The sequence below is a fragment of the Cebus imitator genome, unplaced genomic scaffold, assembly GCF_001604975.1.
Source record: "Cebus imitator isolate Cc_AM_T3 unplaced genomic scaffold, Cebus_imitator-1.0 Scaffold18, whole genome shotgun sequence".
NCBI lineage: Eukaryota > Metazoa > Chordata > Mammalia > Primates > Cebidae > Cebus > Cebus imitator.
In genome coordinates this window covers 4,384,771-4,411,908 of record NW_016107333.1, presented here as the reverse complement: position 1 = coordinate 4,411,908, position 27,138 = coordinate 4,384,771, and the positions used below count along the sequence as shown (strand labels likewise).

At 58.4% G+C, this 27,138-nt stretch overlaps 1 protein-coding gene across 5 annotated transcripts in view; it reads left to right on the top strand.

The window, feature by feature from the left end:
* The window catches only part of SRC (SRC proto-oncogene, non-receptor tyrosine kinase), a 60,427-nt gene extending 33,504 nt beyond the window's left edge, over positions 1-26,923 (top strand). For 2 of the 5 annotated variants that reach the window (XM_017512289.2, XM_017512301.1), the window contains 14 exons: positions 4,833-5,000; positions 6,362-6,618; positions 8,249-8,348; positions 8,618-8,635; positions 14,933-14,965; positions 15,815-15,913; positions 16,074-16,177; positions 18,053-18,202; positions 19,756-19,911; positions 22,134-22,313; positions 23,234-23,310; positions 24,114-24,267; positions 24,425-24,556; positions 24,845-26,923. In XM_017512289.2, the coding sequence (XP_017367778.1) occupies positions 6,369-6,618; positions 8,249-8,348; positions 8,618-8,635; positions 14,933-14,965; positions 15,815-15,913; positions 16,074-16,177; positions 18,053-18,202; positions 19,756-19,911; positions 22,134-22,313; positions 23,234-23,310; positions 24,114-24,267; positions 24,425-24,556; positions 24,845-25,053 (1,662 nt within the window). In that variant the 5' untranslated portion in view covers positions 4,833-5,000; positions 6,362-6,368 and the 3' untranslated portion in view covers positions 25,054-26,923. Of the gene's footprint in view, positions 1-4,832; positions 5,001-6,029; positions 6,082-6,361; positions 6,619-8,248; positions 8,349-8,617; positions 8,636-14,932; positions 14,966-15,814; positions 15,914-16,073; positions 16,178-18,052; positions 18,203-19,755; positions 19,912-22,133; positions 22,314-23,233; positions 23,311-24,113; positions 24,268-24,424; positions 24,557-24,844 lie in introns of those variants that run through there. The other 3 variants (XM_017512306.2, XM_017512313.2, XM_017512317.2) reach the window with 3 other exon arrangements.
* The last annotated feature ends 215 nt before the right edge of the window (positions 26,924-27,138 follow it).

The following is a 27,138-nucleotide window of genomic DNA, read 5'->3' as shown; positions in this document are numbered from 1 at the left end:
GGTCTTGCTCTGTTGCCCAGGCAGAGTGCATGCGTGTGTGCAATTTTCTTTCTTTGTTTTTTCTTCAAGACAGGGTCTCATTCTGTCACCCAGGCTGGAGTGCAGAGGCGTGATGATAGCTCACTGCAGCCTCAAACTCCAGGGCTCAAGTGATCCTCCCACCTCAGCCTCCCAAGTAGCTAAGACTACAGGCTAATTCTTAATGTTTATAGAGACAGGGTCTCACCATGTTGCCGAGATCATAGAAGCTCATGTTTGCCACAGGCCAGGCACCACACTAAGCCCGTTCACATTATCATGTTTGGTTGCTCACAACCCTAAGCATTGTCCCCATTTTCCAGAGATGGAAACTGAGGCCCGATATGCCCAGAGGAGATTTTTCTCACTTAGCAGTGTGCTGGGAGGCTCTCCTCGGGCCACCTGGGCTCTGAGTGTTTGTCATGGCTGCACTGCTGTCCACCTTCATTTAACCACTCTTCTGTTAGTGACTTTCTGTGGATAAATTTTTTTTTTTGAGATGGAATTTTGCTCTTGTTGTTCAGGCTGGAGTGCAATGGCACGATCTTGGCCCACTGCAACCTCCACCTCCCAGATTCAAGCGATTCTCCTGCCTCAGTCTCCCGAGTAGCTGGGATGTCAGGCATGCACCACCACAATGGGCTAATTTTGTATTTTTTGTAGAGATGGGGTTTCACCATGTTGGTCAGGCTGGTCTCAAACTCCTAACCTCAGGTGATCTGGCCGCCTCAGCCTCCCAAAGTGCTGGGATTACAGGCGTGAGTCACGACGCCTGGCTTTCCGTGGAGAGTTTGAAGCCAGGGAGGTCCGGCTGACTGTGAGGTTTACAGAGCCGCCTCCGGCTGTTGGGGGACGGTGGACTGCAGGGGCCCACACTGCTGTGTCCGGGCCCAGGACCGCAGGGCCCTGGCCCGAAGGGCTGCAGATAGACTGGGTGGCCAGGAGCGAAGCACTGGAGGAGGCCTCAGGAGCTGCCCCAGGGCCCCCCAAGGGCAGAGCCCGCACAGGACTTGGCAATGGCAGGTCTCTGCGAATACCTGGGGAATGACTGGGGTGGGACGTGCGTGGTGGCACTGTCAGCGATGGGTGCGGGGGTGGGGTGGGATGCAGGCTTAGCGGGAGGGGCTAGGCCACCTGGGGACCTGCTGAGCTCAAGGCCTTGGAAGCACTGAGGGCAAAGTTCTTATGGCAGCTACCTGGCACCCTCGAGGGGGCGAGCCACAGTGCAGACCCCTGTCTGCTGGGGAGTCCAGAGCCCGAGGTGAGGAGCGGCTTCCCAAAGGAAAGGGGCCATCTTTCCCTGGGAACCTCAGGCAGCCCCAGTGAGGGACCCCGCTGCTTCCCCTTGATGCCCGCAAGGATCTATCTCTACCTTGGAGGTTGCAAGTGGCGGAAGAGATGAGGGGGGTCGGCCCCTCTCCAAGGAGCAACTCATGGTGACTTGGCAGTTGGGCCCCAGAACCAGGAAGCCCCAGGACTGGGCTCTGTGTCAGGCAGGAGGGCGGTCTCTCCTGGGTTCCCAGAACCAGGAAGCCCCAGGATCGGGCTCTGTGTCAGGCAGGAGGGCGGTCTCTCCTGGGTCCCACAGCATGGAAGTAGTCCCCGAGACTAACTCCCATCCTCACTGAGTTATTGTGTGGACAGCGGTGCAGCTTTCGAGACCATCCTGGCCCACGTGGTGAAACCCCGTCTCTACTAAAACTATGAAAAAGATTAGCCGGGCGTGGTAGTGGGTGCCTGTAATCCCAGCTACTTGGGAGGCTGAGGCAGGAGAATCGCTTGAACCCAGGAGGTGGAGGTTGCAGTGAGCCAAGATCACACCATTGCACTCTAGCCTGGGTGACAGAGTGAAACTCTGTCAAAAAAAAAGGAAAAAAGAAAAAAAAAGAAAAAGAACGATCAGAGTGGCCTGAGAAGATGCTCCGATCACACTAACACAGTTAAGTGGGAGGAGGGAGGCGGCAGTGTAGAATCTCCTCTGGGTGTCTCGACGACCTGTTTCCTCATCTGGAAAGTGGGGGCCACAATGCTACCCACATGACCCTCAGCAGGCCATCCTTGCTCAAGTGTGTTCTGCCCGGAGATTTCCCAGGCTTTCTCTTGGAGCAGGGTGGGCTGCTTTATTTGCTCACCCCTCTGCCAAGGCCATGTGGCTGCTTTGTGAGAGAGAGGCCCTGGGGGTAGGAGGTGGGGCCTGTGAATTTCCGCCCCCCAGACCCCTTGAGCAGCTCTTGATTCCTGCCTGCCCAGTGTGGTTCCCTGGCCCCTTTTCACTCTCACCCATGCTGTGTGACCTCAAGCAAGTTCTTCAACCTCTCTGTCTCTATGTCCTCAACAGTAAGATAAAGACATGGTCAGTATTTACCTCTTAGATTATCACGAGGAGCCGATGAGTCAATGTTTGCACGGTACTTAGAGCAAGGTCCAATTCATGGTCTGAGCTCTAGGAGTATTTGAATACCACGGGATGATGTTGAGTCTTTTCAGTGCGGCATTACAGGAACAATGCAGGATGCAAATTATACATCCATGCTCATGTAGTCTTTTGCCTATTCTGCAAATATTTCCAGAGCACCTGGTGGGTGTCAGGTCCATCCTGGCCTCTGGGGGCGTGGAGATGGGTCCCGCTAGCCCTGCCAGCAGGGAGCGCACAGTCGAGGGCAGTGGGTGGATCCCAGCTTGCTGACAGTCATGCGCTGGGTGACGCTGGAAGGAAACACATCACCATGCCCAGGTGGTTGTCTTCTGGGGGCAGAATTATTGGGCTTTTTATTTCATTTTATTTTTGAGGTGGAGTCTTGCTCTGTCACTGGGCTGGAGTGCAGTGGTGCGATCTTGGCTCACCACAACCTCTGTGTCCCAGTTTCAAGCGATTCTCCTGCCTCATCCTCCCAAGTAGCTGAGACTACACGCACGCACCACCAAACCCAGCTAATTTTTGTATTTTTAGTAGAGACAGGGTTTCACCATGTTGGCCAGGCTGGTCTCGATCTCTTGACCTTGTGATCCGCCCACCTTGGCCTCCCAAAGTCCTGGGATTACAGGTGTGAGCCACTGCGTCTGGCCTTTATTTTCTTCTTTTTATCTTCTTGTAATTCCCAAAGAGTCCACTCTGAATGATGAAGTTACCACTTATGGAGGCCTGGCAACGCTCTGCACTGTCCTGAGCGTGTTCCATGTACTTTCCTCAGGGATTCTCCCAGCATCCCTGTGACATGGGTGTTGTTATTCCCAATCAACAGAGAGGAAAATGGAGGTGAAGGGCGGCAGGCCAGGATTCACACTCTGGCTCTTAACCTCGTCCCGGCTGCCTCTCCACAAACACCAGGATCAACCACCAAGGCCAAAAAAACAGTCCCACAAACCAACAAACACCGCACTTGGTGGCTCAAGTCCTCTGAGCTTGGTCTTAAAGGTCCCTGTTATGCTTTTTCTGAGTGCCCCAGTGAGGACGGTCTTCATGTTTGTGTAAGAGGTTAGGGGCCAGGGGCTGTGTCTTTTCTTCTTGTCCCCTTCCAAGAGGGAACATGTATCCCTGATACTGTAAGGGCCCTTAAAGTCTAGCCCTGGCTCTCTGTCTCCCCTCACGGCACATCAGCCAACTACCCATTCTCCAGTCTTTGATTACCTCCAGTGACAGGGAGCTTACTCCTCAACATTTATTGTATTCTAAAGAAAGTTCAGGCTCTTAGATAGTTCTTCCTACATTAATTTTTTTTTTTTTAATTTGCTTCCTCTCAAAGTCTCATAAACAAGTCACCTGCTTTGGGGTCCTGAGGCAGGACCTGGCTAATTTGTCTCTATCTCCCCTATAGTGAAGAGCACAGGGCCTGCTAGTAGATGCTATAAATGCTGCACCAGAAAGCAAGTGGCTAGGGGATGGGCTGGTTGGGCCCCCTTCAAGCCTCAGGCTGTGGATAACCAGGTCAGCAGGTCCTGTGAGTGCTGATGGGCACCGTGACCTCAATGGAATAAGTTGCCATGGAAACTGGCTTTCCTTGTCCCCAGGTCGATTGACTTGTCCCTCAGGAGACCATGGTAATCCCGTAGGCTGTTGGGCAGGTCTCCCCAGGATCTCCCCAACCCCACACTCTCTGAGCTGGGTGGTCCCCAGGGAGCATGCAAGCTGTACTCCCATTGTGCAGCTGGGCATCCTGAGGCCCTGAGGGCACAGGGACAGGTTGAAGTTCAGACAGGCAGGGGCGTCTCATAGCTGGGCAGGGGGCGTCTCATAGCTGGGCTAGGCGCGCAGGGCAAACAGCCTTGCCCGAGGACCCAGCCTGTCAGGGAGTGTTTTCCCCACTCATGGGTTCTCAGAGGAAATTCTGGACTAATTCTAGGCCTTCTGCCTCCCCAGAGAATCATGAGAACCTGCCTCCCTGGTGCGTCCAGAATCACACAGTATCAATAACGGCTGAGGTGCAGGGTGACCTTCGAGGCTCTAGCACCCTATGGGACCTCATGCATTTACCACAATGACCCTATCGTTACAGATGGGGAAGCAGGGCATGGAGAGAAGTTAGGTCATGAGCCTAAGGTCACACAGTTGTTTTGGGGTAGAGCCAGCTGGTAGAGCCCAGCTTCAGAGCCCACACTCACCACCATGCCATACCCTGTCTCGCTTTTGCTTTGAGAGGGTTGAAAATGCTTTGGGATGGGTGAAGGATATTTCAGGTCTGGGACGCTCTTAGCAGTGGGCCTGCCAGAGCCATAGCCTGATGGCAGTGGTCACAGAGTGGGCGCCATTATGATTTCTCCTTCCAGTGACATCCTCAAAACAGCACTGAGATGTCTGCTTTATCCCTGTTTTGCAGATGAGGACGCTGAGGCCCAGAGAGGGGCAGTCACTTGCCTAGGGACACACAGTGGGGAGAGGTGGAGCAGACCCTCTAGTTTGAGACCCCTGACTCCACACCTGGTGTTTGTGCCAAGACCCCAGGCTGCCTCCCAGGTCCTCTGGGACAGCCCCTGTCTTCTACCAGGTGAGGTGATGGCCCCATCAGGGCTCAAAATGGGTGGGGAGACCCCAGACAGTCTGGGTGGGAGCTGGGACCAGCCAGGGCCTGTGGATGGGGAATTGGGAGGCAGGACGGTGGCCGTCACGGGGAGTTTTCAACATGGTTTACTCTGTGTTTCCTGTTCTCTGGACCTCCCAGATTTCTGGCTATGAATCTCCTATCTCTTAAATAGTCATTCATTCATTCATTCAGCTGTTTACTGAGCACCTACTGTGTGCCACACCCCATGCTAGGCACTGGGAGCACAGCAGTGAACAAGATGAACAAGAGCCCATGACAGTCATCACATAAGCACATGAATTAAACAACAAAAACCAAACGGGACCACATGTTATCAAGGAGAGACAGGTCAGGGGACCCAGTGAAAGGATTTGGGGAACACTTCCCAAGGAGGCGACTTCTGAGTTGAGAACGGAAGGAGGCACCAGTTACCCTGGTGAAGTGGCCAGGGAAGAGCATTTGGGCAGTGGGAACCACATGTGCGAAGGTCTTGTGGCTGCAGTGAGCTCCCAGCCATCTCTCCTTCAAACCTGCCGCTATACGGCCTTAGCTGCCACTTTCAGCACCTTTCCTCAGCATCGGCCACATATTCATTCAACGAACCCTCAGTGAGCCCCCTCCATGTGCTAGGTGCCTGGGACACAGGCATGGGTCAGATACTGTCCCTGCCCAGGAGAAAGGGAAACAGTGACTCAGGGGGAGGTGGGTGGTAAGGTCAGGGCTTCTGATTATGAGGCATTTCTTCTGTTCCTGGCCCGGGACCGAGGAAGCCCTTTATGGATGGATGTCATCCTTATGCTCATTTTACAGATGAAGATACCAAGGTTCTGAGAGGCCAACTCACCCAAAGAGGCTGGTGCCCACCCCCCCTTTTTTCTTTTTATCTTCCTTTCTTCCCTTTTCTCTTTTCTTTTCTTTCTTGACGGAGTCTTGCTCTGTGGCCCAGGCTGGAGTGCACTGGGAGGATCTTGGCTACTGCAGCCTCTGTCCCAGGTTCAAGCAATTCTCCTGCCTCAGCCTCCAGAGTAGCTGGGACTACAGGTGCGTGCCACCATGCCCGGCTAATTTTTGTATTTTTAGTAGAGACAGGGTTTCTGCGTGCTGGCCAGGCTGGTCTTGAACTCCTCACCTCAAGTAATCTGCCCCCCTCGGCCTCCCAAAGTGCTGGGATTACAGGTGTGAGCCACCGCGCCTGGCCCTGGTGCTCCTCTTTGGGTCTCGTTTTCCCCAGCTGTGGATTGGGTGGGAGGGAGGCCGGCCAAGGGGCCCCGGCAGCCCTGCCTGTCCCAGCGTCTCCTCCACCCCAGAGTCCCCTCTCTCTCCAGCAGGACCATGGGCAGCAACAAGAGCAAGCCCAAGGATGCCAGCCAGCGGCGCCGCAGCCTGGAGCCCGCCGAGAACGCGCACGGAGCCGGCGGGGGCGCTTTCCCCGCCTCGCAGACCCCCAGCAAGCCGGCCTCGGCCGACGGCCACCGCGGCCCCAGCGCGGCCTTCGCCCCCACGGCCGCCGAGCCCAAGCTGTTCGGAGGCTTCAACTCCTCGGACACCGTCACCTCCCCGCAGAGGGCGGGCCCGCTGGCCGGTCAGTGCGCGGGCGGCGCAGGGTCCTCGCCCTGCTGGGCCACGGCGGGGCGGCGTGCCCGGGGTCGCCCACTCTGCGCGGGCCCTTCCTCCCGCCAGGGGGCTCGCCCCTGGGTGACCTGTGTGTGCCGGGAGGGGCGTGCCCACAGTGAGTCCCCCAGCGCCGCCGCCGCCGCCTTTGGGGTGGAGCAGGCGCAGCGGACGCAGGGTCTGGTGGTGGGGTCTTAGTGGGACGCTGAGGCCCAGAGAGGGGGGTGGCGCGGGGACCGGGCCTGAGGCTGCTGCCTGCCGCCCGGGCGTTTTTCGTTGCCCGGGTCCGCCCAGAGGCCCAGAGCTGAGTCGGGAAGCGCGACGTGCGTGTGGCCGAGGGGCCGCCGGGAGCCCCCGCTGGGCCCGCGCCAGGATGCATGCGCCCGTGCGCCCTCTGCTGGCGCTCTGCGGGCACGGCAGCCCCGTCGAGGGCCGCTTGGAGAGCTGCGTCCGTGGCCCAGACACTCCGCTCCACGCAGGCTTCACTCAGACCCGTGAACTCTCCCCACACGCTCACACAGGGCCACACACACGGCTGCACCCCTGCCCCGGACACGCACACGTGCGGACTGGAGGCAGGGTCACAGACACTCGCAGACACATCCCCAGCGCAGACATACCCAGACGCAAACTCACATGCACAGGTGACCTCACACTCCTAGAGGAAGACAGACGTACATGCTGTGAGGCGGCATTCAGAGACACACACAGGACACAGACACACGCAGCTGGAAATCACCATCGTGGCCGCCCAGACGACAGATGCACACATGTGCATCGAGAACATGCAGGCATGCAGAGACACACTGACAGTCCAGACGCCGACGGACGCCCGAGCGAGACAGACCCACAGACACACCATTCATTTGTTCAAGTTTAGTGGAGCCCGACTACGAGCCAGGTCTCCTCTGCTGCCCGGGACCCAGCGGTGCAGACGGAACCCACCTGGGGGAGGGAAGCAAAGGGCAGGTGTGCAGGCTGTGCAGGGTGTTAGAAGTGGCACTGCCAAAAAGGCACAAAACGGGTAGGGAGGGAGGGAGGACTGGGGGATGTGTGGAGGTGAAGGCTGTAGCTTAAAATGGGGGCATGGTGGGGCTTTTTGAGGGGGCAGTTACTTGGAGCCAAATCTTCCTGGACACCCAGGAGTGCCCAGAGTGACACGCTTGACAGAGAGAGAGCAAGCCTCCCTGGTGCAGTGGTCTTCATTCACTGCTTCATCCAGCCCACAGCTCTTTCTTGAGCACCTACTATGTGCTTAACTCTGGGAACAAAACAAAGGTGCTTGCTATTGGGTACTTCTGGTCCTAGAGCAAGACAGGCACCAAACAGATAAGCCAGCACCCAGCACTGCCCAAAGGCCCGGGGGCGCATGCAGACAGGGAGGGACGCTCATGCCCCCACAGGGCCTTGCAGGATTTCGCAGACACACGGATGCAGTGGACACGTGCACAGGCCCATCCTCACTGAACGCGACCGTGCCTTTGGGCTGGGCACTTGTGGCATGTGGGAGACAAACCCCACTCCTAGGCTCAGGACCCTCCTGCCCATGCCTTGCCTGGCCGTGGCCCCACCGTTCTGACGCACCCCACCCCTCTCTGCAGGCGGAGTGACCACCTTTGTGGCCCTCTATGACTATGAGTCTAGGACGGAGACAGACCTGTCCTTCAAGAAAGGCGAGCGGCTCCAGATCGTCAACAACACGTGAGTGGCCCCTTCCCCATTGCCCCTCAGGGCTGGGTGCTGGGACTTGAAAGCTGGTGGGGGCTGATGCAGGATCTGCCATCAGGGCAGCGCAGTGCAGAGCCCAGGGCAGCGCAGAGGGAGCCGGACACCTGCTGCTCTCCTGCCCCAGGCAGCACCTGCTGGCTCCCCAGCCTCGGGAAGCTCCTCCCAATCCCTGGCTCTTGCTTGCTCCCTCCAGCCCTCTCTCAGCTTCTCCCTCTCTCTGCTTCTTTCTTGCTGGCCCTTAGGAGGAAGGTGGATGTCAGGTGTGTACATGCTCTGTGGGTGGCGGGCTGGGTGGGTGCTTCTCAGGGGCGGGGCCGCTGTCTGCATGTGCTTCCACTCCCTGCCTGTGGTCTCTGGCTCTCCAGCTGCTCCTCACCTCCCAGCTTCTCCTCTCCCCACCACCAATGTGACCAGGTCCTGGACTGTCAGCCCAGGCTGCCATCAGGGGCCCCTCCATTGCATTCTCCTGCACACTTCCTCCCTTCCCCCTCCCTACTCACCCACCCTTCCATTCTGCCTCGTCAGCCCACCCAAATGTCTGCTGCATGCAGGCCCCAGTGCTGTGCCCAGGATGGCCTGGGTGGAGAAGGCCTTGGCCACACCCTACTGGAGCCAGCATGTCCCCCTACTGGGACAGCCCATGGCCCCAGTCCTGATCCTGAGTCGGCAGTGGGTGAGCCTGGAGTCAGCTCCTTGCACCCCTGCTGTGGGCCTGCCTCTGGTGGCCACCACAGGGACTGGGAGGGTCAAGGGCCTGGAAGGAAAGCCTGAGGTCATGTGGCAGGTGGAGGTAATGGAAGGGCAGTTTGCGGGAGGGGGCCGGCTGGAGGGGGCTGACGCCTCCACGGGTGTGGAAGGTAGGGAGGTTCTAGAGGGCGGAGGAGACTCGATCCCTGGGTGTCCTTGAAGGCCCGGCTGAGGAAGTTGGGGGTTTCCACTGCCCCCAGCGTGTCTGGCTTGCTCACGCCCCACCTGCCTTGCGCATGCTCTCCCCTTTGCCTGAAATGCCCTTTCTCCGGCGTCTGCCTGGGGAACTCCTGTTCATCGCTCAAGATCAGTGCAGGACTGCCTTCTCAGGGAGGCCAAAGGGAACGGAGGTGCCAGGAACCATGCCAGTCGTCTCCACCCGTGTCCTCGTACCGACTCCTGTCTGCAGTCTAGGCAGGGCTGAAATGATCGGGGAGGGGGCTGTCTCCATTTTGCAGATGAGGAAACTGAGGCTCAGCGATGCGAAGGTCCTTGTCCAAGGTCACACAGCTGCCAAGTAGCAAAGCCAGGACTGGAACTGAAGCAGCAACTTTCTGCCCTCCTCAGGCTGCTCTCCCGGCTCCCCTCCCCCCTTGTATGGCAGAATCCTGGTGCCAAGCTGCAGTTTCCTTATTGTCACCAGCTGTTTGCATCTGCTTCCCTGATAAACTGGAAGTGCTGGAGGGCTGCCCCCTGGTGCACCTCACTTCTGGGCCCCCATAGCACCTGTAAGTCAGCACAGTGGCGGGGGCCCAGCAGGTGACGAAGAACAGGATCAATGAACAGCAGCGGCAAAGTCACTGTTTCTTGTGCTCTCTGTGTGAGCCAGGCCCTGTGCCGAGTGCTTGAAGTCGCATTATTTTGTTTATGCATTCCCATAGCCTCGAGAAATGGGAAGTCTTATTTGTGCCATTTTACAGATGAGGAAACTGAGGCCCAGAGAGGTGAAATGACTTGCACAAGGTCACACAGCTAATAGTGACAGAGTGGGAAGACTAGGCTGGTCCTTTGACCCATGGCCCTTGCAGGAAGGCTCAGTGGAGATGCAGCAGAGGGCGAGGGAGGGAGAGGCCCATGTGGGGAGGGGTGTCAGGAGGATGGCTTTGAAGCATCTCAGGCTGGGGTCACAGCCTGAGCAGCGGTGTGGAGGCAGGAAGGGCTCGGAGAACTCTGTTCGCCTTTTTCACCTGGAGTCTGAGGGCAGCCCCTTGTTTGCCTTTGTCAGGCTCTTTCCCTCTGCTCATCTTGCCTTCCAGGGATGGTGGGCTGGGGGAGTTTTGGCCAGAAGGCTGGGGCTGCCAGGAGGCCTGGAAGTGATGGAATCTTATTCAGGGAAGACCCCAGGGTAGCTGATTGGGAGATGGCGGTGGGTGGATAGGGAGCCCCATATCACAACGCTCTGCTGTTCCTTTGCTTAGAGATGGTGGCTGGGTGAGGAGGCTCATGCCTGTTCTCCCGGTCCTTTAGGAGGCTGAGGCAGGAGGATCGTTTGAACCCAGGCATTTGAGATCAGCCTGGGCAACATAGGGAGACCTGGTGTGCACAAAATATAAAAATAAATTAGCTGGGTGTGTGGCATGTGCCAGTGGTCCCAGCTACTCAGGAGGCTGAGGTGGGAGGATCACTTGAGCCAGGAGGTCAAGGCTGCAGTGAGCCATGGTCGTGCCACCGCACTCCAACCTGGGTGACATGTTCAGGTCTCACCCCTCACCTGGGGACCACCCTGCACGCTCATCCTTCCACCTTCATTGCTCAGGGCCTGTTACTGTGTAGCGCCTCCCCCACCCTGTAAGAGTGAGGGGCTTTCTGAATCTAGCACGGAGCCCCAGGCATGTGTGGGGCTGGGCCGCTGTCAGGGCGGTAGAGAGCTAGAGGAGGAACCTGTCTGTGGTTGGGGTCTGGCCAAGTGGGAGTCCTCGAAGTAGCAGGCCCAGGGACCCCACACCAGGGATCTTGGTGGCACATGGCCCCGGGTCCTGGTATTCTGGGTATTGTGTGGCCCTGGGCATGGGGAAACCTTCTGGGGGCTGAGGTCTGACTGCCAGCCTCAAGCTCCCTGACCTGACATCTGAGTCTCTAGGAGTCAGGGCCCCTCTGTGTCTGACCCTGGGTTGCTCACTGAACTGCCTCTTCCTCCCACCCAAATTCCAGAAGCTTCTTTTGGGAATTTTCTGGCAGGTGCTTCTGGGCAACAGTGCCTCAGCTGGCCTCTGCCTCCTTGCCCTGGGCATGGCAGCAGGGGGCACGTTGGGAGTCTAGAACCTTGGGGCCCTGCCTTCATGCCCTCCTCCAGAGACCTGCCTGGTTTCACCCCTGCCTCACTCCTCCCTCACCCCACAGACTGTGTGTCCCAGGCCTGGGGCCTTGGAAACTTGACCTCCTGGCCACTGCCCGCCTGGCCAGCCTCAGCCGTGGTGCACCAGCTCGGTGGATGTCCCCAGAGAGCTCTCCCAACCAGTCCCAACAGCCCAAGGCAGTGAATGTCAGTGCCCATGCTGGCACACATCCCAGGTCCCAAAGCTGCCATGCCCCTGAGCCACACGCCACCCTGGCTGGACACAAGGATTAGGGTCCCAAAAGAGGATCCTGAGGCTCAGAGAGGTGAGGTCAGTTGCTTAAGGTCACACAGCTGGTGACCAGCAGTTGTGAAAAATCGCAGCTTGGAGACGCTTGGCCCAGCACTTCCTCTTCTAGCCACTAGTGGGAGGCAAGGGGTTGGGCAGGGAATATGGGATTTCCTTCCCTGCTCGCTGCCCGCCTGATGAGGACCAGGCCCCTGGGAAGGCGCTAGATGCAGCAGAACTCCTCAACCTGATGGCTTGATGCTGCTGTGACTAATGACCACAGCCACCGGAGGCAGGTTTGAGCCTCCCCAGCCCTTGACATGGGAAGATGGGATTGGTACCTCCATTTCACAGGTGGGCAAACTGAGTCTCAGAGGATCATCACGGTCATTATCTCAGTTTACTCTGAGCCCAGTTTGACGCTCACTGTTTACACACTTTGTCTGCAAGGCAGATTCTGTGAATGTTGTCTCCTTTTTACAGATGAGGAAACTAAGACCCAGAGAGGGCAGGGTACTTGCCCAAGGTCACACAGAAAATCCTTGTTGGAGACTGGGACTGTGCTGCTTTGGTTTTTAAAAACGTTTTGAAAAGTAGGAAGGGACACTGTGAAAATACAGATTTAGTTGTTTTCATTTTTTAGCTAAATCAAGATCTAATAGGTGATGCATGTTATGCTGGGCCCTGATTGGGCCCTTTTTTTTTTTTGAGGCCGAGTCTTGCTCTGTGGCCCAGGCTAGAGTGCAGTGGTGCGATCTCGGCTGACTGCAATCTCTGCCTTCTGGGTTCAAGAGATTCTCCTGCCTCAGCTTCCCAAGTAGCTGAGATTACAGGTGTGTACCACCATGCCCTGCTAATTTTTGTATTTTAGTAGAGACGGGGTTTTGCCATGTTGGCCAGGCTGGTCTCGAACTCCCGGCCTCCAGTGATCTGACCTCCTCGGCCTCCAAAAGTGTTGGGATGACAGGCGTGAGCCCCAGGCCCAGCCTGTTCTGGCATTTTATATCCTGGGAGGGAGGCATGGCTAACCCTGCAGATGGGGAAACCGAGACAGTGAGAGTGGTGTGGAGGGGCCACGTCACACAGCCAGTAAGCAGTGAGCTGGGACGGTGTGCAGGGCTGTCCAGCACCAGAGCCACGCCCTCAGACCCCTCTAAATCAGGGGCCAGGCTGAGACTGGAGCTTGGGTCCTTCAGTAAAATTGGAGTGCATCTCCACTCTATCCACGCCCCTTGTGGAATGAGAGCCCCAGACTGGACCATGAAACCCCAGACCCACAGGTGGGCTGACGCTGGGGAGCCGGGAGCCCGGCTCGCTGAAGTCTGGGTAGCGTCAGCTGCACTCCTCTCGCTCCTGGGCCCTGCTTGGCTGGCCTCCGAGCACAGGCCTCCTGCCAGCCTTCCACTCTGAGTGGGTGGCTGGGGACTCCCCAGAGGCCAGCCAGCCTGCAGACTGACTTTGTCAAGTGGCCTCAGTTTTTAGCATCTGGCCTTAGACCTTGGCCCCTTCCACAGTGGCCTGTCCTCTGCCCCAGCCCTGCAGCCTCCTCTTTCATATGCCACTGGCTTTCCCAAAGGTCTCAGCCTCTCTGGGGCCTGGGAAGGCCTCCTGTGCCAGGCTGAGGACACTCAGGGACCCTGGTTCTTGCTCTTGCTCTGCCATTGATTGACTGTGTGGCTTTGGGCACATCACTGCCCTGTCAGTGCCTCATTCCCTTTGGTAAATGGAGGCTTTGAACTGAAAGATCTCAGAGAGCTGTGATTTGAGTCCTTGCTTTGTAGCTTTAGGCAAGTCCCTGCACCTCTCTGTGCCTCAGTTTCCCCAGCTCTCTAAAGAAAGTACTGGCTGGGTGCGGTGGCTCACACCTGTAATCCCAACACTTTGGGAGGCTGAGGTGGGTGGCTCACTTGAGGTCAGGAGTTCGAGACCAGCCTGGCCAACGTGGTGAAACCCCGTCTCTACTAAAAATACAAAAATTAGCTGGGTGTGGTGGCGTGTACCTGTAATCCCAGCTAACCAGGAGGCTGAGGCAGGAGAATCACTTGAACCCAGGATGTGGAGGTTGCAGTGAGCCGAGATTGTGCCACCGCACTCCAGCCTGGGTGACAGAGCAAGACTCCATCTCAATCAATCCATCAGTCAATCAAGTGCTGATCTACTCTGGCCTGGGTGCTCTGTGTCCCCTGCGCTGATCCCTTGACATCTCCAAGCCACAGTTTCTTCATCTGGGACTTGGGCCCTGCCTTCCTCCCTTGCAGGGTAGCCTGGAGGGTCAGTGGGAGGGACAAGTGTGGACACCCCGGGTGGGTGTACAACAAGGAAGTGGGTGGGGATTGGGGCATCCAGAGGCTTCTTTCCTTGAGGCAGGTCTTGCCCCATTGCTCCAGGCCCCTCCCTCCAGTGACCCCACGTGGGCTTGTTCCCCGCCTGAGTGTGCGCAGCCATCACAGAGTTGTGTCAGGCCACACAGCCCCAATCACACCCCCCCTCACTCCAGCAGGAGGGGACACCACACTCTCTGGCTCACTTCGAGCCATCCAGTCGAGCCCCAGGTTCTCAGGTGCTCCCCTGTCTTCTGACAGGTCCTTGGAGAGCTCCCAAGACCTGTACCCTCCTGGCCTCACCTCTGTTTTTTATATGGGCTGAAGAATATGGCCAGGGCCAGCTCAGAAGAACTGGGAGCCAGGGATCCAGGTTCAAGTTCAGATTGTGTGACTGTAGGCAAGGGTCTTTCTCTCTCTGGGCCCTGGTAGTGGGTGTGGCCACCCTGCCTGCTGTGTGTCTCTCAGGGTCCCTCTGAGGTACAAAAGTGGCCTTGGATTGAGAAGAGCCCAGCAAGCTGTCAAGCCCTGCTGCACCCTGTAGGGGGCGCCCCTTCTATGTGGGAGTCAGGAGCCCGGGCCTGGCTGTGTGACCTTGAGCAGAGAGGCCTTTGCTTCTCTGACCTCAGTCTTCCCAGCTGCACAGTGGGAATGAGAGGGGGCTGGACCCTAGTTCCCAGGTCTCCCTGCCCACGGACCTCCCCTCACTCCCCGTGGACCCTGCCCCTGTTCCTTTGGTTGCTTTGGATGTGAGGCCTCTGTGGCTGCCCCCTTGTCCCCCGTCCCCAGCACCGCCTGGCTCTCCCGCTCTCTCCCCTGCTCTTTCTGCCACTCCCGCCTCTCACCACCCCCATCTCTGCCTCTTCTCTCCTGTTGGGCTCTCGCTCTCTCCTCCCTCCTCTGTGTCTCTGGACCCCCGCTCCAGCCAGACCTGGTTCACATTCAGATGGCTGCAAAGGTACTTCCGCCCCTCCCCACTCCCGCCCAGGCCCAGGGGACCCGACCATGCCGGCCTACCCTGTCCCCATCACCCCTCCCCCTCCTCCTCCTCTTCACTTTCGCATAGACGTGCCCTGGGCATTGGGGCGCTGCCACCTCACCCCCTTGGACAGGGCTCACTGTGTGACTTTGGGCAAGTCCCAGCCCCCTCTGGCCTCAGTTTCCCCCTGCAGATGGGTAGGCTGCAGGAGGGGGCCTGTAGTTTTCAGCCGAGGAGCCCTTTAGGTGTGACCCGTGATTTGGGGTGGAGGCAAGCCTTGCTCTAGTTTGCAGGGTTGGGCCTGGATGGTCACCCCTGCTTGTCTCCACCCAGGTCTCACCAGCTCCCAGGAGTGGGCTTCTAATCTCAGGGTGTGGGGAGACTTTGTAGGTCTCACTTCACTTTCTCTCAGGCAGGACTCTCTTCTATTACAACCTTGCTTGCCCGCAGAGACAGGGGGCTCCCTCCCTCCCTCCCAAGGCAGCTCTCGGCATCTTGAGATGTCTTGGTGCATCTGAAAGGAAGCGGATTTCTTCCTGCCTCTGGACTCCTCCCCTATGGATTTGAGCCTCAGACTGACCAAGGCCAGTCCTGCCCTGGTCCTAGACAAAACCCATCTGATCCAGCTTTGGCAAAAAGGCGTCTGGGCCAGGGAGGGGAGGACCTCCAGGCCAGCTGGACCTGGCATGCCTCGGGGACTCACGCTGGCCCCACCACCTCCCTGGGCCTCCCTCGGCCACTAGACCCCGAGCACAGCACCTAGAAGGATGGTGGGCTTGTGGCTGATGGTTCCCTTCTCCCTTCTTTCCTCCTTTTGCCCCTGCTCAGAGAGGGAGACTGGTGGCTGGCCCACTCGCTCAGCACGGGACAGACAGGCTACATCCCCAGCAACTACGTGGCGCCCTCTGACTCCATCCAGGCTGAGGAGTGAGTACCGTCTCTGGCTGCCTCTACCCGTCGTCCTGGGCACTGCCCGTGCAGAGCGCCTTTCCTGGGCTGCCCTGTGCCCCAGCCGTGTCCGAGGAGAGGCGCTGTGAGTGGCAGAAGCCTGGACCATCAACACCATCCTCTGTCTTCCCACCCCTAGGTGGTATTTTGGCAAGATCACCAGGCGGGAGTCAGAGCGGCTACTGCTCAACGCGGAGAACCCGAGGGGGACATTCCTAGTGCGGGAAAGTGAGACCACGAAAGGTACGCGCGCTCCTGCTGGCCAGCAGACACTGAGTCTTCTGTGAGTGGTTTGGGCTGGGTGTTGCAGAATGAGTAGGAGTTCGGCTTGAGGAGTAGGGAAAGAGGGACCTTCCAGGCGGAGGTAATCAAAGTCAGGGAGGTGCCTCTGAGGAACGCTGAGTAACCCGCGATGGCCAGATGTCCAGAGAAAGATAGGCTTAGCTCTCTGGCCTCTGTACCCTCAGATGAAAGCTGAGCATAGGCTGTCTGGAGATCTGACTGTCACACGACAGCAGGCTCGTTCTCAGGGTAGGTGCTCCTGCAATGAGCCCCCCTTCCTCCCCTTCCCTGGGGGTCCCTCGGGCTGCACTGGGTGCTGGGGCCTGGCTTTGCCCTCCCCCCACTGCAGTCCTGGTCCCTGCCCCTCTCCTGTCCCTCCCTCAAGCCAGAGAATGAAGACCAGCCCCTTTCTCTCCAGCCCCTCTGAAAGTGGGTTGCAGGCGCCTGTCACCATGGCAACCAAGCTGAGCTGCTTCCTGTGGGCCTGGGGCTCAGCGGGAGATGGGGAGCGGGGCATCCATGTCGAGCTGAGCCGTGCATTTACGAGCGGTTGTGGGGCCATGTGTGCGTGTGCTGTACATCTGGGTGTGTGTGTGTGTGTGGATGTGGGGCAGAATTGTCTGTGTGTTGCCGTGTGGGAATGGACTGCTGTGGTTTGTCTGGTGCCCGAGGGCCTGGGGAGCGTGTATCTGTGTGAGCCTGTGGTCACTGTGCCCGGCCATGCCTGTGCGTGTGTGCACATGTGGCCGGGGGTGGCGTCAGCCTCAGGCCTGTGGTGTCCACATGCATCAGCCTGGCCATCGGTAGAAAGTCACAATTGTCTAAGGCAGGCTTTGGGTCCTCGGTGTGGGTTTGAGCCCCAGCCCTGTGTCTGGCTTGCTGGGGGACCCCAGGCTAGCCACTGTCCCTCTCTGGACCTCATTTCTTCTGTACACTGGGATTGTAACCTCTGCCTGAAGATTGCAGAGGGGGAGGTCTGTGGGCTTCGACAGCTGGTCTTTCTCCCATGCCCGTATACCACCTGGCAAGGCTCCCGAGAAGGCCTGTCCCTGGTCGCTGGAGCCTCTGCCCCACCTCCAGGGCTCAGCCTTGTTCCCTGATGCCTCTCGGGCGTCTCTTGGCTTCTGGTTCTACCCAGGCCTGCTGGAAGGGAGGAAACTTTTTGTCCAAAAGCTTTTCTAGGCTCAAGGGAAAGAAGGGAGGCACCAGGGCTGGCCCCGCTTGACTCAGGCACCCCTCAGGCCACGCCCAGCCCGTGGTCTCCTGCCCACCATGGCCAAAGCCTCTGCAACCACCCGCTCTCACCTGAGCCTCGGCCTGTGTTCAGAAAGTCGGGGGACATGGACAGTGCCCCTGTGGGCCCACCCGGAGAGGGAAAGCAGTTAGGCCAGGGCCACACAGCCACGGGGAGCCACTCACAGGCTCCCAGCAAACAGTTCCTGAGTGCCTGCTGAGTGCCTGGCCCTTTTATACGTGGGTGCACTGAATCTTCCCAGCCGCCCTGGGAGCACTCATATTGTGCAGAGGGGGAAACTGAGCCCGGAGAGGACTGGCCACCCCTCTAAGTCCCATAGCTGGATGTGCACTGGGATCTGGAGGTCTTGCCAGGGCCAAGGGGGCATGCAGGACGTTGCTGTCAAGTATCCCTTGGGTCTCTCGGCCCTGCCTCTATGGCTGCCCTGGGGCTGGCTGCTGAGAGGCAGGGAGGGCTGGGGGCTCACCCGCCTGGGCCTCCCTTCCCTCTGGAGTCAGGCAGGCACAGAACGGTGCCCAGAGCAGCACCGAGTGCCCTGTGGGGGAGAGCGTGGCGGTCACGGCTCCCGTCCGTGCCTGCAGGTGCCTACTGCCTCTCAGTGTCCGACTTCGACAACGCCAAGGGCCTCAACGTGAAGCACTACAAGATCCGCAAGCTGGACAGCGGCGGCTTCTACATCACCTCCCGCACGCAGTTCAACAGCCTGCAGCAGCTGGTGGCCTACTACTCCAGTGAGCGCCAGCCTCGAGGGAGGGCGGCCGGGCAGGGCCTCCGCTGCATACCCCGGGGAGGGGCCTTGGAGCCTGGAAGGCCATGCTTGTTATCCTACAAGGCCTGGTTTCCTGCTCCCCTCCCTACTTTTCCCTCCCCCTTCCCTTCCTCCCTCTTCCTTTTCCCTCCTTTCCTCTTCCTCTCTTTTCCCCACTGCCCCCCTCCTTCCTGCCCCCCTCCTCCCTCCCCCCTCCTCCTTGCCCCCCTCCTCTCTGCCCCCTCCTCCCTGTCCTCCTCCTCTCTGTCCCCTCCTCCCTGCCCCCCTCCTTCTTGCCCCCCTCCTCTCTGCCCCCTCCTCCCTGCCCCCCTCCTTCTTGCCCCCCTCCTCTCTGCCCCCTCCTTCCTGTCCCCCTCCTCTCTGCCTCCTCCTCCCTGTTCCCCTCTCTCCTGGCTCCATGCGCTGTCCCACTCCCTGTCTTTTTCTGCAGCTGGCTGGTGGGAAGGGGGCTGCCCTGAGGAGCCCCAGAGAGCGGGAAGGGAGGGGACAGAGGCTAGTGCCATTTGTCTCTGTAGCCCCAGGACCGGTCTGAACCGGCTGCTGGGAGAGGAGGAGGGGGTGGCCAGATCAATTGTGCAAAGAGGGAGAGAGCGGCAGAGGGAGCTCGTGGGGCTTGCATGCAGGTGAGGGCTCGGGTGTGGGCTCTGCCGTGCTGTTACCCACCCACCTGGGCATCTGGAGCTGACCGAGTGTCAGGGGCCTGTGGGTGCCCGTGGGCCCGTATGTCTGTGGCGCGCTTGGCCTCTGTGTGCAGGTGTTGGTCCACTCCACACCCCCAGCCGCCTCTTCCTGACTTCCTCCCGATCATCCACCACTCTCTGTCCCTTCGGTCACCACTGTGTGCTTCATTCTGAATCCCATTCCCTCAGATCAGAACTCTCCAGCGGCTGTCTTGGAATCTTGGGATAAAGAATTGCTGGCCCCCACACGGTCTAATCCCGACAGCCTTTCCGCCTCGCTGGTGCCACCCTTCCTCCCCGCTCCCTGGCCTCTGCTTCTCCAGTCCTGCAGCTCTTCTTTCCTCAGAGCCTTTGCTCTGGCTGTGCCCCTGCCTAGAGGACTCTTCCCTACTTAACCCCTCACCCTCCTACACATCCAAGCGTAGTTGCTGCTTCCTCCAGGAAGCCTCCCAGGACTCCTGCTGTTGCTAGAACAGCTCTCCTCCAGTCACATTCACATCTGTGGTCCTGGGAGGTGATTAGGGAAGTGGGGCTCCTCGCTGGACTGTGAGTTCCTGAGGGTAGCAGGTTCTCTGGATTTGCCCCCCACAGGGTCCCTGGCACCCCCTACTGTCTGCTGAATGCTGACTGGATGACTGATGCATAAAGCAGATGCACGGAGCATCATCGTGGCCCTGTGTGGGGGTGCCGCCGTGTGGATGCCTGGCTTTGAGGGCGCCCTGTGTATCCCCTGAAATCAATCTGCTTGCGTCTGGTGTGTCGGGCAACACACACCAAGGGATGGGGGGCCCAGGGCGGAAGCCCCGCCTAACTGCACCTCCCGCCTCCTCCTCAGAACACGCGGATGGCCTGTGTCACCGCCTCACCACCGTGTGCCCCACGTCCAAGCCGCAGACTCAGGGCCTGGCCAAGGATGCCTGGGAGATCCCTCGGGAGTCGCTGCGGCTGGAGGTCAAGCTGGGCCAGGGCTGCTTTGGCGAGGTGTGGATGGGTAAGGCTGGCCCCTGCCCTCGGGAGAGGCATCCTCCCCCCACCCAGTGTGGCAGCTCCGGGCTCCCTTGGTCCCTTTGCCTTTAGCTGCCTCTGCTGGACAACGGGGTCCTGTTGTAAATCTGGAGCTCCCTGGCGGTGGCTGGCACCGAGTTGGGATGTGGCCCCCAACGCGCTGTGCCCTGGATGGTGCAAACCACAGCACCTGATTCCAGGATTTGCTGGGTAGTCCAGCCCCGGTGGCCTCGTTCAGAGCTTCAGTGCTCCCAACTGTTCATGGGGCTGGTGACAGTGGGACCCATGGGAGGTTGTGGAGACCCTGACCCAGCGCGTGTCCACACACCAGCTGTTAGCCATGGAGAGAGAAGCCCAGCTTGTGGGAGGGAGTGCTGGGAAGCCTCGGCCTGGCGCGTTCTGGGCCTGTGAGCGATTTTCTGTCTAACCCTGGAGAAACAGCAAAGCCTGAGCACCTGACAGAACCCAAGCCCCTCTCCCCCGGCTGCCTTCTGCTCACACAGAGGGACCGCGGGGCCAGGATGGAGGAGGACGGCAGTTGTAAGCCCGTGGCGCTGGTGGGGATCACGGTGTGCTATTTTCAAGGTGGTTTCATCTGAGTTGCATCTCTGCTCAGTCCCACTGCCTCCACTTTCCACCCTCCGAGGGCTGATGGAGGAAGCAGAGAGGCCTCCTGGGTGGAAGGCACTACCGGGACAGAGGCCTGGAGGCTGGAGGTCAGGCTGTCCGGGAAGGGGAGGCGTGGGCTTTGAGCTGGTGAGAGGGGAGGGGGTGAGAAGCCAGGATGTGGGCACAGCCACAATGTGAGGGTGGAGCAAAACCTGGGCGAATGCACAGCGCCCGCCGTTCTGGTGGCTGCAAAACTCATTTCTGGCTTGGTGAGTGGTGATGTCCCTGAGAAGAGCCTTGCCTCCTCCCTGGGTGCCTCAGGTTGACTCATGAACTGCCACAGGCAGATCCTGAGATGGCCTGAGCCAGGAGGGCCACAGAGACGAGCCTGAGTCTCGGCCCTCGGCTGGAGGCCCAGTGACAGAGAGGAGCGGGCCCAAGGTCACACATCAAAGGAACCTCGAGCCCTACTGGGACAAGAGTCTGGATTAAACATGCCGGTCGAGGATGCGGCTTCCCCTAAGGCCGCACAGTTAGAAAAGCAGATCATAGCGAAACGATTACCACATTACTTACTGAGGCCTCACGGTGGGCCTGGCCCAGTGGTGAAAATCCCACTCAGTCCTCAGACAGCTTCCCGGGTAGGTGCTACAGAATCCCCATTTTCCAGATGAGACAACTGAGGCTTAGAGAGGGGATCTGACTCTCCCTGGTCTGTCTCAGCTGGCAGGAGGCAGAGGTAGGAGTCAGGCTCTGGCCAGCCTGAGCTCCCAAGCCCTCGTGCTTAGGACAGTGTCTCACTTTTTGGGGCAGATGGGCTCCCCACGTGGCCTCCTGATCTCGTGGCCTCAGCAGCCCCTGGGCCAGCTCCACCCCACCCTGGCCTCCATCAGTGTATATTGCATTTGCTCACACAGGAGGCTCCTTCAAAGTCCTGTCCAGAGAGAATGTGACCACCCAGGAGTGACAGTGGTTGGGTTGGAACTTGTCCCCTATGTGTCAGGCTAATATGCTGCATTTTAGGAAATTCTTTTTTTTTTTTTGAGACAGGGTCTCGCTGTGTCGCCCAGGCTGGAGTGCAGTGGTGCGATCTCGGCTCACTGCAACCTCCCCCTCCCAGGCTCAAGCCATTCTCCTGCCTCAGCCTCCCGAGTAACTGGGATTTCAGGCACGCACCACTATTGCCTGACTAATTTTTGTATTTTTAGTGGAGACAGGGTTTCACCATGTTGGCCAGGCTGGTCTTGAACTCCTAACCTCAAATGATCCACCCGCCTTGGCCTCCCAAAGTGTTGGGATTACAGGTGTGAGCCACCACACCTGGCCTGGACATTCTTAGTAATCATAGTCCCAACAACAGCTACTGGTTCTTGAGCATTTAATCCTAGAAACAGCCCTGCGAAGAGCACCCTGCCATTGTGCCCATTTTACAGAGGGGGAGACTGAGGCTCAGAAAGGGTCCAGGCTTGGACTGGGTGTGCCACATGGCTGTGGAGGCTACAGCTGACATGGGCACCCAGGAGGGCAGATTCTGGATCCCTGTGTGGTAGGAGTGGGGGGGCGTGTTCCACTGAGGCAGCCTGCATCCCTCCCCAACAGGAACCTGGAATGGCACCACCAGGGTGGCCATCAAAACCCTGAAGCCCGGCACCATGTCTCCGGAGGCCTTCCTGCAGGAGGCCCAGGTCATGAAGAAACTGAGGCATGAGAAGCTGGTGCAGCTGTATGCCGTGGTTTCGGAGGAGCCCATCTACATTGTCACGGAGTACATGAGCAAGGGTGAGGCCTGGGTGGCCAGGGCAGGGGGCAGGGCACTCCAGACAGGGCTGGGGGGATGAACCTCGTTTCCCCTCACATCTAGATGGGCATCTTCAAAGGTGGAATGCAGTAGCACCAAATTCTCACGTCAGTGGAAGGTTAAACCGAAGGTCACCTTTCTCCTTTCAGTTTTAAAAAGTGATTTCCCACAGCACATCTTGTCTCCCCCAGTTTGCTGGTTTCATAAAGCTGTTTGGTGTTCTGGGGCTGAAGGAGATCTCCGCCAGCCCCCCAAGCTCAGCCACATCTAGGTCAAGTCTCTGGCTTGATTTTGACTTAATTTTAATTTTAATTTATTTATTATTATTTTTGAGACAGGATCTTGCTCTGTCACCCGGTCCGGAGTACAGTGGTGCTGTCATAGCTTCAGCCTCAACCTTTTAGGCTCAAGTAGTCCTCCCACCTCAGCCCCCAAGTAGCTGGGACCACAGGTGTGTGTCACCAGGGCCAGCTAATTTTTTATTTTTTGTAGAGATGGGACCCTATGTTGCCCAGGCTGATCTTGAACTCTTGGGCTCAAGCAATCCTCCCACCTTGACTTCCCAAAGTGCTGGGATTGCAGGCAGGAGCCATTGTGCCCAGCCTGAGATGCGTCCCTGTGGCATCTCCCAGCAGTTAGTTCCCATTGTCACTGAGCAGGACGCCATTGTCCGAATTAGCACAGTTTACCTGTTCACCTGGAGGTGCACATCTGGTCATTTCCCATCCTGCTTGCCTTTTGAGTGACAAGCACTGAGTGAGACTTTATTCAGAGATGAGTTTACATAAAATCTGTGTGCTGGTTATAGCAAGGCCAGCAACCTGGGAGGACAGGTTTGGGAATCACTGCCTCCTGGCAGATGGACAGGGCAGGAAGTGGAGCTGGGTATTTCTCTGCCCAGGGAGTTTGCTGGACTTTCTCAAGGGGGAAACAGGCAAGTACCTGCGGCTGCCTCAGCTGGTGGACATGGCTGCTCAGGTGAGTCAGCCCCTCCCTTCTCCCCACACCCTTGGTCCTCAAGCACCCAGACCTATCTGGTGCAGCCAGTTCTGGCCTCTTGAGTGCCCCCTCCAGGAAGCCTGCCTTGATTACCCCCACACTCATTGATCTTGCCACACGTATTTACCAGGTCCACTTACAGGCACCCTGAGTGGTGGTTCTGGGCAGCAGAAAGCCCTTACCTGGGCATCAGGGGTCACTGACCAATATCAGGGGTCACCTTTACAGAGATGACAACTGAGGCCCGAGGTCCCCTGTACGTCAGTACAACTGATATAGTCAGTTGTCATGTATTATATAAAGGTCATTTAGTCGCTGAGCAGACGTGTATTCATGCTGACTTTAGGCAGTGCTCAACAAGCATTTTTCATTGAATCCTCATCACTATCAGGAGTGACGAGGATTGGCTGTTATTCCCATTGGATGGATGAGAAAACTGAGGCTCAGACAAGAGACTTGGGCAGCAGGCAGGGCATGGCACTTATCTGTGTCTGGGTCCGCTGGGGACTCTTTCCATGGTCACCTCACTTTCCTGGCTGCATCTGATCTCGGGCCTCCCCTTTGCCCTTTGCCCTCTGCCCTCTGCCCCTGTGCTCTCTCCTCCTGTGGAGCACTGTTCCTGCTTTTGATGCCAACAGCATTTGCCGTGAACTGACCTCACTTGCCTAAAGAAGTGTGGGATGGTCAGGGAGGGGTGGTTGGCTCTCCAGCCCTGGGATGCCCTGTGGCCCTGGGAGGGCGTGGGTGGCACCTGAGCTGGGCTCCCATGGTTCTGCCTGCAGATTGCCTCTGGCATGGCGTATGTGGAGCGGATGAACTACGTCCATCGGGACCTTCGTGCAGCCAACATCCTGGTGGGAGAGAACTTGGTGTGCAAAGTGGCCGACTTCGGGCTGGCTCGGCTCATCGAAGACAATGAGTACACAGCCCGGCAAGGTGGGCAGGGGCTGTGTGGCACGGTGCGTGTGGCCTGGGGCAGGTCACGTCCTCTCCCAGGCCTCAGTTTCCTTATCTGTCATTCCTCATGGTGCTCACCTGGCAGAGCAGTCACGACAGGAGGTCAGAGCTGCCCCAACCTTTCTCATTCCTGCAGGTGCCAAATTCCCCATCAAGTGGACAGCTCCGGAAGCTGCCCTCTATGGCCGGTTCACCATCAAGTCGGACGTGTGGTCCTTCGGGATCCTGCTGACGGAGCTCACCACAAAGGGGCGGGTGCCCTACCCTGGTAAGAAGGTCCTCCCGGCCCATCTCTAGTCCCTGAGCCCCTGCCCTGGTGGCCTTGGGTAAGACCTGACTCCTGCTGGGCCTGTCTCCCCATCCATACAATAAAGAAGTTGAGCACCTGATCTTAGGCCCTCTTGATGGTCCGTGCTCTCAGCTTCTGGGACGGGACCGACCTGTGGTCGTACCCAACCTGCCCTAGGCAGGAAGCCCTTGCTGTCCTCCCCATCAGCTTCCTGCACCCCACTTTCCTCACTGGAGCCAGGCTTCCCATGCCTCACTCTGCCCACAGGGATGGTGAACCGAGAGGTGCTGGACCAGGTGGAGCGGGGCTACCGGATGCCCTGCCCGCCCGAGTGTCCTGAGTCCCTGCACGACCTCATGTGCCAGTGCTGGCGGAAGGAGCCTGAGGAGCGGCCCACTTTCGAGTACCTGCAGGCCTTCCTGGAGGACTACTTCACGTCCACCGAGCCCCAGTACCAGCCTGGAGAGAACCTCTAGGCGTGGGCGGGCCCAGACTGGCTTCTCGGCTTGGATCCTGGGCTGGGTGGCCCCTGTCTCGGGGCTCGCCCCACTCTGCCTGCCTGCTGTTGGTCCTCCCTGTGGGGCTGAATTGCCAGGCTCGAGGCCCCTCCCTCTTTGGCGGCGTGGAAGGGGCTTCCGGACCTAGGGTGGCCTGAGAGGGTGGCAGGCGTGTGAGACCAGCACAGTGACTCTGTCCAGCCACCGTTCTAGCCGCACGCCCCTCCCCGCACTCCTTCCTGGAGCTCTGTGGGTCTCTGGAGGAGGAACCGGGAGAAGGGCTGGGGCCGGGGCTGAGGATGGCCTTTTCCAGCCTCAGCCTACTCCACTCACTGAACTCCTTCCCCACTTCTGTGCCACCCCCATGTGTCTCGAGAGCTGGCCAAAGAGCCTTTCCAAAGAGGAGCGATGGGCCCCTGGCCCCGCCTGCTCACCACCCTGCCCCTTGCCATCCAGTCTGGAAACACCTGTAGGCAGAGGCAGCCGAGACGGATCCTCTGCCGCTGCTCCCAGGCTGGGCAGTAGGATGAGTACCCCCTCAAACCCTGCCCTCCTTAGACCTGAGGCACCTTTTGGGATCATCACTTCCTTGCCCCCATTTCACTGATGGGGAGACAGTCAAGAGAGGGGATGTGACGTGTCCGAGGCCACAGAGCAGTTCAGAGTGGAGGCGGCTTGGAACCGGTGCTCCCTCTGTCTTCCTCAGGAACCAGCAGTTCTTGGGAGGCATCATGGAAAGACTGGGACAGCCCAGGGGACAAAGGGTCTAAGGATGCGTTCGAGACGGCAGAATCGCACTGCCGCTGCCTGCTCCGCCGGGCTGTTGGGGAACAGCATGGAGGCAGATGTGGGGCTGAGCTGGGAGTCGGGGTGAAAGGTGCAGGCGTGGAGAGAGAGGCTTCAATCAGCTTGTGGGTGATTTTTGACCTTCAGAGCCAGCTGGCCACAAAAGGGAGTGAGCCCCTGGGCTCTGGAGGCAGTCAAGCAGAAATAGAAGAGCCAAGAGTCCTGGAGGCCCTGGTCCTGGCCTCCTTCCCCTACTTCGTCCTGTGGCATTTCCAACTCCTGGCCCTGTTCTTCTCCCCAAGTTGGCACCCTTTAACCCATGAGTAGGGAGAGGCGTGCGTGGCAGGGGTGAAAGAGGATGTGTTACCCACTGCCATGTACCAGGACTGGCTGTGTGACTTTGGGTGGCCCCTGCTTTCTCTCTGAGCTGCAGTGTCTGCCCCACATGTGGCCACGGCCTCTGCAACTGCTCAGCTCCAGTGCAGACCCCGTGGCAGGACATCCATGGTGAGCCCAGCCCCGGGACATCAGGAGACCGGGCTGTGGCTCTGTTCAGCCTTAGGGTGTGTGGTGGATTCTCCCTGGGCCTCAGTATGCCCATCTGTAAAGGGGCAGTTGACAGTGTGTGGCATCTTGCCAAGGGTCCCTGTGTGTGTGTATGTGTGTGCATGTGTGCGTGTCTCCATGTATGTCCATATTTAACGTGTAAAAGCGCCCCCCTGCTCCATCCCCCAGACATTGTGCATTTCACCATGGCCCCCCCATCATAGCAATAACATTCCCACTGCCAGGGATTCTTGAGCCAGCCAGGCCCTGCCAGTGGGGAAGGAGGCCAAGCAGTGCCTGCCTATGAAATTTCAACTTTTCCTTTCATACATGTTTATTACCCAAGTCTTCTCCTGTCCATTCCAGTCAAATCTGGGCTCACTCACCCCAGCGAGCTCTCAAATCCCTCTCCAACTGCCCAAGGTCCTTTGTGTAACGTGTCTTAATACTGTCCTTTTTTTTTTTTTTTTTTTTTTAACAGTGTTTTGTAGATTTCAGATGACTATGCAGAGGCCTGGGGGACCCCTGGCTCTGGGCCAGGCCTGGGGGTCCCCAAATTCCAAGGCCTAGGCTTGGGGGGGTGGGGGGATCCAGAATTGGTTGTAAATACTTTGCATATTGTCTGATTAAACACAAACAGACCTCAGAGTTTGATCAACAGTTTATTGAGCATCTACTGTGTGCTGGAGAGCGAGAGGCGGTGGGATGTGAGAACAAACTGCCCCTTGAGGG